At 48.4% G+C, this 9,948-nt stretch overlaps 1 protein-coding gene across 2 annotated transcripts; it reads left to right on the top strand.

Moving 5' to 3' along the window:
* The first annotated feature begins 1,136 nt into the window (after positions 1-1,136).
* On the top strand, positions 1,137-4,420 carry RIPPLY1 (ripply transcriptional repressor 1). Of its 2 annotated transcripts, XM_055268887.1 has the most exons (4): positions 1,137-1,345; positions 2,263-2,338; positions 2,940-3,004; positions 3,569-4,420. In XM_055268887.1, exons 1-4 carry the CDS (start codon positions 1,191-1,193, stop codon positions 3,726-3,728), a joined length of 456 nt encoding a protein of 151 aa, XP_055124862.1. In that variant the 5' UTR covers positions 1,137-1,190; the 3' UTR covers positions 3,729-4,420. The 2 variants fall into 2 exon arrangements, with proteins under 2 accessions (XP_055124862.1, XP_055124863.1); XM_055268888.1 differs by lacking the exons at positions 2,263-2,338; positions 2,940-3,004.
* The last annotated feature ends 5,528 nt before the right edge of the window (positions 4,421-9,948 follow it).

Here is a 9,948-nt window from a genome sequence, read left to right as displayed (position 1 = left end):
GTTTCCTATTATTGGACATTGAGGTTGTTTCTAATTTTTGACCATTACAAACCAGACTGTGATGAACGTCCAAGAAGCTAAATCTGTGCTGGTGCTGGACACTGAGGTCAGGAGGAATATTTTCGAGACCTCTGAAGCATAAGGCCCCTGCCAGTAGTTGTAACTAGAAGCTTTCTGGCAAAGGCCCAGAAGGCTGGCTAAGGCCGAGGACTGTGCTCAGGCCTCTGGGCTTGCCCAGGTTCAGCACCCGTTTATGTAGCCCCTGTCAGAGAGTGTTCAGGCTGGCATGGTCCTATGAGACCACTGGGCCAGCACCCTCATCTCTCACATGAGGGAACTGAGGCCTGGGGCTGGGGCTGGTCCTTCGGCAGCTCTGTAGTCGGGCAGAACTTTGCCTCTCCCCAGCACCCTGGCTTCTGAACTGGAAGCTGAGCTCTGAGGTTTGGAATCTCACCCAGAGGCCCTGTGAAATCCTGCCTGCTCTCTTTCACTGGACCACTTACTGCTGAGGCTGGAGGGGGCACTTTGGCAAATGAACTGATCAGTAAGGGGCTGAGGGGCATTGAAAGAAGACTTAAGGTTTACCCTACAAGCAACTGGGCCTGCTCTGCCCAGAATGCTCCTTTTTTCCCTAACCCAGATGATATGCTTAATGGCAGTCACCCTACATTCAGGTCCACCTGGCAAATCTATTTGAGGTTGAGCTGAAATAACAAGTGAGTCCCTCACCCTCCTTAAAGGGGTCAGCTGTCTCTTCTTGCCAGGAACTGGCTTTGTTAAAGGCCTGTCTATTCAGCCCTCTGGCCCTGACAGCTCTGTGGTTTCAGAGTGCTAATGAGCTCCTCTCCTTCCCCTCGCAGGCCTTGCTACTCCCTGGGGAATTCACACAAATGGTGTGCGATTTGCCCCTTCTGTGTTTTCCTTTCTGACTTGGAGGCAAAGCAAATCCCTCACCTCCCACTGACACCATGTTTATTCAACTGGGAGAGATTTCACACCCAGGAACCCAGCTCTCCCTCCCTGAGCCCCTTCCCTAAATCTTTGTCCCCCTCCCAAGTCATCCCACCCCTGTCCTCCCTGAATAATTTATAAGACCAGGCAGGGCTTATAAAAGGGTCTCCCAGGAAAGGCCAAAAGAGTGCATAAGGTTCTAGGAAGTAGGAGACCCCACTGGCTTTGGTCCCCTAAGAATGGACTCTGCTGCCTGTGGTGCTGCTGCCACCCCTGTTCCAGCCCTGGCTGTGGCCCTAGCTCCAGACCTAGCACAAGCCCCACTGGCACTCCCTGGCCTGTTAAGCCCATCTCCCCTTCTCTCCTCTGGACGAGAAGTAGATGGGAGTGAAAGGTAAGTTGAGCTTGGCCTTTGGCAACCTGAACTTAGGCTTGAGAGCTTCCTGAGAGAGGAAGGAAAATGAGATGTCCAGGGCACCCTGTTCTCTGTGAAGGGGAAAAGCAATGGCCTCATAGCCCTCCCTCCTCATCTCTAGCTGGATATCTCATCTGACTTTTCACCTCACTAATCCCGCTGGGTGGCAAGAGGGGACTTGGGGACAGTGGCTGTTGCCAAAGCTGAAGGTGAAGCAGCCAGGTCCTCATAGGCCAGGTGGCTGAGTCCCCTGAGGGGGATGGGGAACTGCCATGAAACCTGGGCTTAACACAATCTAGACTGGGGGTGGGGAGTGTGGGGAAAGAGGACCAAAGTCTAAAGAGGCCCTTGACTAGGACATTGTCTTTTTCCTGACCACGCTATAAGATTTCCATTTGCTTTTTTCCTACCTCTGCAAGTCCAGTGGGGAAGCAGTGGACCCAAGAACATTTCTGGCCCTCTTCCTCAGCCCAGGAAGATGGTAGAGCTCTGAGTTCTACTTCTTGGAGCAGGAAGTAGGAGGCAAGATATTTTCCATCTAACCCCCATTCATTACTCCAAACATTTAGTCTTCAACAAACATTTACTGAAATAGCTACTGTGTACCAGACATTGTGCTAGGTGTTGAGAATTCAGATACGATTGAGCATATCTTTGAGCTTAAGAAGCCCAAAGACAAGTAAATAGGCAATTACAAGACAGCATGATAAAAGCAATAATAACATTGCTGAAGCCGAGAGGAGGGGCATCTGTCCTGGAATGGGCTCAGGAGCCTTAGGAAAGGCTTCCTGGAGCAGATGGCACCTGAGCCAAGCTTTTGGGAGGCCTCTGGTTATCTCAGGGAGCCCACCTTTCAGTCTCTTCCTCTACCGATTGATCTCTCCTCTTTGTCCCAGAGGAACTTGTCTCTGGAGGCCCTGGCTGTCTTCCACAAATGACTCCCCAAGGCAGATGAGGAAGCTGGTGGATTTGGTGAGTTTGAGCCCTTGTGACGCATGTTCACATGCAGCCACATGCATTAACACTGGCCAGGTCACTTCCCAGAGAGCCCCTGACCTCAGTCCAAAGGTGCACATCTGAGATAGCATCCTCACAGTTTTGCCAACATTTGATTCCAACAGAGAGCAGATCCAAGCTTTCTGTGGCAATTGGAAAGATGAGGAGACCAAGGCTCAGAGTGGGCAAGGGATCTGGGCAGGCCCCACAGCCAGTGTGTGGCAGTGCTGGTGCTTGAGGCCTGGTCTCCTGGCACCTTACTACAGTGCTCTCCCACCCACCCCATCACCCTGAATCTTTGCTGCTTCAGTAGAACTCTGTCCCCTGGAGAGCCTCCAAACAGGTGCTGGAACAGAGGCAGGGAAGCAAACAACCCGCAGGACTCTGTCTGCTTGATTTTCAACCAGAACCAAGAGAGACTCCTTGTTGAGGGACGGGTATTGGGGGTTGCTGGGTCCCAGAGATGTCTAAGGTCTCTTTGAGATCATTTTACCTGCAGCTTTCTGACCTCTAGTACAGAGGAGGAAGTTATCTAGCCATGTACTTTGAGCCACATGCTAGCTTTTGCTTTGGACAGGCTGCTGGTGGGGCAACGGCTGCTGAGGTCACCAAGGCTGAATCCAGGTTCCATCACCCTGTCAGGTAAGCTTCTGGCATGAAACTCCAAACTTGACATAGATCCATTAGCTCTTTGAATCTTCACAAAGGTCTTGTGAAGCAGGAGAGGGGAGGAATTGCTATCTATGATCGCTGTTTCATAGAAGAGAAAACTGGAGCTCAGAGAGGTTAAGGGACTTTGCCAAGGCTGTCTTTTCTGGAGGCATTGTTAATGATGCCCAAGAATGATCCCCCATGGATGGGTCAGTGAAATAATTCTCAGTGGAAGGAGATGGGGCCATAGGGCTGGAGAATTCTTGGCTAGAAGCTTTCTGGGGTAGGTAGGAGGTGGAGTCAGAGCCATAATTGACAGATGCTGGGGCTGCCTCCCCCCCCACCACTGTAGGTCCATAAGGGGTTACCTTCCTGGGTGGGGCCACTTTGTAACAATGCAGAAGGTTCTGTTACAAAACTTTCTTGCTTCCTTTCCCTCTAACCTCATTGTTGCAGCCAAGAGAAGGGGTTTAGGGGCCAGCTTCTTTCTTGGCCCTACTGGCCCCTCTGCACATATGAGACCTGTTAGGGGCCATGTTTCTTCTCTGTCCACAGGCTCTTCTGGCCTAAATCCCGCTCCTTTGACTATCTGTACAGTGCTGGGGAGATTTTACTGCAGAACTTTCCTGTCCAGGCAACCATCAACCTATATGAGGACTCAGACAGCGAAGAAGAAGAGGAAGATGAAGAAGAGGAGGATGAAGAAGAGAAGTAGGAGGCTAATGAAAAGGGGCCAGAAGGGTGTGTGAGGGTACCAGGGTCCATACACTACAGCGCCACAGCTCATCCCCCTTCCCCACCCCAACCTATCCAAATGGAGGCGGCCAGAGTCTGATTGGGGTTCAGTTTGTCTGGCAAGTTTTCACAGACATCAATTAGCCAGGAGTATTAGTCCAGCAGATAGAGCTTTCTGGACTGAAAATTGGGTCCTCTAGCTGCCCAGCTCACCGTGGCTTACCTGACTGGCCTGTGAGCTCAGGCCTCTGGCATCTCATTGTCTGGGCTGCTGTTGTGTTGACCATGGGAGGGTTCTAGGAGCTCTAGAAGAAGGAAGGCTTGCTGAAGCCCCCAGGAAGCAGAGCAGGGCAGGGAATGCCCTTGTGGAGGAAAGTAGTCACTCCTCAGGCCCTTTGACTCCCCAGCCTTCCCAGGTGGCCATGTAGTCCTGTCTCTCTGTGGAAAACCTGACTTCTGGCTTCACCCCAAGGAATACCAACAGCAGATCCATGCAAGGTTGGGGTGCCTTTTTGATGAGTCTTACAGGAACGGAAGGGGCTGTGTGGAGAATCGGCTTGCTCTGGGGATGCCCCCCCCCCCATTTTGCCTGCTGTCCATTGAAGTCTCTGTGTTGGCATGAGATGAATCAGGAGAAAAATAAACTGGATGGTGTTTTCCTTTTTCTTGGAACTGTGCTGATTTCTTAACTGAACTCTGCCCATATTGTGAAACCATGGGCAGAGGGTCAGAGACCAGCTCAAGGCCAATCATTGCTTTTCCTACCTGAGGTCAGTTGACAAGTTTTTCTTCATGGGGTTGTAGGGCTGGGGACCCAGCATGGGGCCAGGCCCTCTCCATCAATTTGTGAAACCAGACTTGATTAAACTTCAAGGACGGCTTGGAAAGGAAACAAAAAGGCCCCCAAAGGGCAGCTTGTAAGTTGGGAGTAGGGATGCAGGTTAGAGGGGAAATGTGACAGGTGCAGCCTCATTTGAGCCTCAGAGAGGGCTGTGTGCATGTGGGGAGGAGGGCTACTAGGACCTAGCAATTTTTTTCCTCAATTCCCTTTGTATTTACCACAGCTCAGACCCTCATGCTTACCCTTGCTCCAATTACTCTTCGACTAATTTTTTTTTTTTTGGCCTCCAGTTGTCCCTTTGTGATTCATCTTCCATACTGACCACCAGATTAGACCACATCATGCCTTTGCCAACACTTTTGGGCTTATATTTTTTTTTTTGTCACAGATCCCCTTGAGAACCTGTGTCTTCTCTACTCAGAAAAATACATGTGTTCACACCACACACACACACACACACACACACAGTGCTATATCTTCACAAATCAAGTACTTAACTTGATATTCTAAGCCTTTCAATTGTCTGGGTTTTGCCTGTCTCTTGAGACTCATCTCTCAACTCTTGAAGTTTACACTGCCTCTCCTTGAATGTGGCATGCTTTCTAACACCTTAACCCTGTCTGGAATGCCTTTCCACTTTCGCATGCCTAGGAAACTCTCATTCATCTAACAGAACCAGCTCAGACACCCCTGCTGTAGGAAGCCTCCCCAGACATCCCAGGCACCAGGTTGGGTGCCCCCACTCATTCAGAGCCTCCCCTACCATAGCATTTGCCTCCTTTCCTATACAGTAACCTGGGGCTGTATTTGATATTCCCATATGACTTCATTGTACAGAACACTGCCTGGCACAGAGGAGGTGCTCAGGAAATGTTGAAAGAGAAAAGATTCTCAAGTCTTCTGAAAGTAGCTCTTGGTGGAACCACCATTGTTCCCCAACTTGCTAGCTTCCTGGTTTAGCTACAAAGGGGAAAGGGTAATGTCATTTCATTCAGGAGCAAAACGATGACCATCTTTCTTTTCCTCCTCCCTCAACATGAGACAGGCTGCTTCAGTTCTGAGCCCTAGCTGGGACTTCCCTGCGTTGGACACAACCTTGAGTAGGCCACCAAACTCACACACTGGTGCCATCTATTGGTCAAAGTTTAACCTTGTTCTTTAATTAAGGCTTCCAGGCAATTGACCTTTGACTACATTAATTCTTTTAGTCCTCTGCTTCTGTTTGTAAGTGGAATCTACCATGTGCTAGCAGTATGACCTTGGGCCAGTTACTTATCCACTCTGAGTCTCAGTCTCCTCATCTGTAAAATGGAGCTAATAATACTTCTTTTCAGAGTTATTGTGAGGATTAAATGATATAATATATGTAAAGTACTTAGCATGCCCCCTGGCACATAGTACAAACCCTCAATAAATGGTAGTAGTCATAATAATAGTAGTCTTAGTAGCTGCTATTACTGATTTTATAAAGGAAATGATCTTATAGGCCAGAGTCAGCTAATGACGATTTACTCAACTAATAACTGATTTGTCAGTTATCACCACTTGATCTTCCTGGCACCATTTGATGGTTTACTGGTAAAAGCATCTTTTCAGTGTTTATTCCAAAATGAAAAAAAAAAGAAAGAAAGAAACCCCCCCGCCCCCCCAAAAAAACAAACAAAAAACAGAGGCGAAGTGTGGCTCCCTGGACCACTGTCTACATTCAAATGGTAACCCACAGGTTTCAGCTCCCTTTTTCCAAGGCCAGAGGTTTGTAAACGTATTTTTTGTGCTTCAGCAGGAAAACCTTTCTTTTGAATTGAATGCAGAAGCCCAGTATGTAAATCAAATAAAATGGAGCTACCCTGGTGGAAGCCATAATGGGGGGCCCAGAATTCTTATGCTGGTGTCTTCTCTCTGGTAAAGTAGCTGTCTCCACCCCTTTCTGTGAGGCACCTTCAAGGATCCCCAGACTGTGGAAAACACAATTTGGAAACCACTCTTCCAAGGGTTAAACCAGGATTGATTTGAAGTAGAAGGGAGATTAATTAGTACTTCAAAATGTCCAGCGTTCTGCTTAAAATCCTTGTTTTGGGTCCTAAGCACCCAGCATTTCATAGCTCAAAAATTGCTCGAATCCTTATACCATAGGTTATAGGGATTTAAAATCCTTGGAATCCCAATATCCTTGGTTTTAAGGTATTATATAGCATAGTATTACAAATCCCTAAATCCTCAGGGATTTAAAGACCCTAAAACCCTTGAAGCAGTAATTCTTAACTCAGAATGGGCTCTTCTCATTTCCCAACCCCGCCCTCCTTACTGCACACGTGCTGTTGTTTATTGGGCAGACATTTTGTCTCACTGTCCTCTCCGTCCCCTGTCCTGAAATGGCTTCCAATCCTCTTCCCCATACGTGGTTGCTAAGTAATTGGAATTCACTGTTCTTACTAATCAGAGCTCAGTATGAGTTACTTTGTTATGGGCGTTTCCAATCCTTGTACCAACTTCAACTCCAGTGCACAAACTCAGGAAAAAAATCTCTGTGCAAAACTCAAGAGTCCTTCCTCCAGCTCCACCTGGCTGGCCCATCCTAGTGTCCCAGCACTTCCCCATCCTAGCACTGATTTCCTCCTGTTTCTCCCACCTTGTTGCAGCAGTGAGAGGACACATCTGTTGGGATGAGGCTGCATTTGAGCTGGGCTCTGAAGGATGGGCATGAGTAGTAATGGAGGGAGAAAACTTTTCAGAAAGAGGCAACACTATGAATGCCTTCATTAAACAATACTTATTGAGCACTTACTGTGTGCCAGCCCTTAATGTTGTAATGATTAAGAGCATGGGCTTTGGAAGCAGATGTACCTGGGTTCAAATGCCTTTTCTGCCGCATGCTGGCTCAATTCATAGGCCCACTCCCCTCAAGTGTCAAGGTCAGCTCTCTGCTCTTAACCCTTTCACTACAACCTCTGTAGTTTTGTTTGTTTGTTTGTTTTTTGAGACAGGGTCTCACTCTGTTGCCCAGAGTGGAGTGCAGTGGCGCAACACTGCAACCTCTGCCTCCCAGGCTCAAGCAATTCTCCTGCCTTAGCCTCCCGAGCAGCTGGAATTTTTTTTTCCCAGTTAATTTTTGTATTTTTACAAAATTTAATTTTTTCCCAATTAATTTTTCCCAGTTAATTTTTGTATTTTTAGTAGAGATGGGGTTTCATTATGTTGGCCAGGCTGGTCTTGAACTCCTGACTGTAGTTCTTTATTGTATCACACCTCTTCCCCACACGGCACATGCTCATTAAAATAGTCGCCTATTCTCCTTTGCCTCAGCATGGAAAGCCCTCTGCCTACCCAGTGGGTGTTACAAACCCTCACCTCTCACCCCCTCCTCAAAACTGTGCCTGTGTGACCCATCTAGTGGGTAGATACATTGTCTCCTTTCCTCCCCACTTCCCTTTTGCCAAATGGTGGCCAACCCCATCCCAAACAAGGTTGTTAGCAGACCTGAATCCACTGTTTTGGCCTATCAGGAATATGTGTTGGTTCCTGTGTTTTTGGTTTATCCCCTGGCTGGCAAGGCTCGTGACAACCTCTATGGAAACACAGAAACCCAGATACAGAAAGCCAACAAGGAATGAGTGCTCTGAGCCACAGCACTTGCTACTGACGTTACACCCATCATCTTGTGTGGTACTTGTAATCGCAACAGTCCTAAAGATAGGTCTTATTATTATCCCCACTTATTAATGAGAAAACTAAGAGTTAGCTGGGTTTCTGTGTCTGGGTTTGTGTGCCTGCATGGAAGATGCTACAAGCCTTGTCAGCGGTGATTAAGTAAAAAATACAGGAGCCAACACCAGGCCATGACAGGTAAAACAGTGAAGTCAGGTCACCAGTTTACAACAGGAGACTGGAGAAGAGAGGAGATGAACTGTCAGTCCACTAGAGAGCCATACAGGCACAGTGCGGGGCGGGGGACGGGGGGAAGTAGGAGGTGGTGACACCCACAGGTGTGGGAGTGGGGCTTTCCCTGTCCAGAGAAGACTAGACAATAGGATACCTAGGAGGATAAGAGTTAGAACAGCTGATAATTCTGGAATTCTTGTTACGAACCTTACGTGGATTAACTCCTTAAATACAACAACTTTGAAGGATAGGTACAGTTGGGAAAACTGACGCTTACAGTGGTTTTTAAAACTTGCCCCAAATCACACAGTTGGTAAATTGTGGCACCTTCTAAGCGTCAGGCTTTTTACATATTTTACCTCATTTAATCCTTATGGCAACCCTAAAACTCAAGCACTATTATTTTCCTTGTTTTATGTATGAGGAAACTGAGATTCAGAGAGGTTAAGGAATCTTAAGGTCACGTAATTAATAAATGACCGACCCAAGATTTGAGAGATGACAGCAATTGCTCCAGGTTACATTCATGGTAAGTGGCAGAACCAGGGTTCAGGGCCGCTGACTCCAGAGCCCTATGCTTTCAGGAGGTGGAATCAACAGGGTTTGCTGAAGGATTAAATCTGTGGGAGGGCAAGGGAGAAAAGATTTAAGTTCTGGCTGCAGGGAAGTGAGTCAGAGGATATGAAGAACTCTGGGCCAGGGGCCAGGAAAAACTGAGGGACTCTGAAAGGTGTCACTGAGGGAGGAATGTTTGGGGACCTCCTGCCCTGCAGTGGCAGGCTCTCACAGCACCTGGGCTGTGGGCACAGGGCTACCAGAGGTGAGAGGGGAATGAGGGAATTCTGTTCCTGCCCCTCGGTGCTGTGCTGCCTCAGAGTGGAATGGGCCCTGGCTGGGCATGTCTCACTCTGGCTGAAAAGCGGGAGGAACTACCAATTGCTGAGCTCTCCCGTTCTATCCCAGGCACTGTGCTTGGCACCACACACACTTTATCCTGAACTGGGTGGTGGTGGTGGGGCATCCTAATGTTTACAGATAAGAAACTGGGACTCAGAGAAGTGAAGTGACCTGTTAGTAGCACAGGCAGTGAGTGGGAAGCTGGGGTAGAACAGGACAGTGCGACTACAGAATCCTGGCTCTTAACTACTAGGCTCCTCCTTTCCTCCTCCTTATTCCCCCAGAGAAGCCCTGAAAGTCCCTTAGGGCAGGCAGCTCACTCTGGCCTCCTGCAGCCTACGGGGAAAGAAGTGTGTAAACTGTCTCAAAATGGCATTGCTATCCCCATCACTGGGGACACCTTGAGGCCTGGAACCAAATGTGAATTAAAAGAGGTTGAGGGTGAGACCAGGAACCAGCTGGAGTCAGGCTCTGGGTTCTTCTAGAAGTCTTCCATCCAAGGGAGAGAACAGCGGCCTCCAAGTCCCTAGCGATTCAACTCGTGTTCGCTAACAGCAAGACAGGCAGCCCCCTCTAGTGGCTG

This window comes from Symphalangus syndactylus, chromosome X (assembly GCF_028878055.3).
Source record: "Symphalangus syndactylus isolate Jambi chromosome X, NHGRI_mSymSyn1-v2.1_pri, whole genome shotgun sequence".
Taxonomy (NCBI): domain Eukaryota; kingdom Metazoa; phylum Chordata; class Mammalia; order Primates; family Hylobatidae; genus Symphalangus; species Symphalangus syndactylus.
This window is presented reverse-complemented; position numbering and strand designations above follow the sequence as displayed.

Coding starts and splice junctions, on each gene's coding strand:
- RIPPLY1 (XM_055268887.1), top strand. CDS start 1,191: ATGGACTCTGCTGCCTGTGGTGCTGCTGCCACCCCTGTTCCAGCCCTG. Junction 1,346..2,262: donor GAAGTAGATGGGAGTGAAAG/GTAAGTTGAGCT, acceptor TCTTTGTCCCAG/AGGAACTTGTCTCTGGAGGC. Junction 2,339..2,939: donor TGAGGAAGCTGGTGGATTTG/GTGAGTTTGAGC, acceptor TGCTTTGGACAG/GCTGCTGGTGGGGCAACGGC.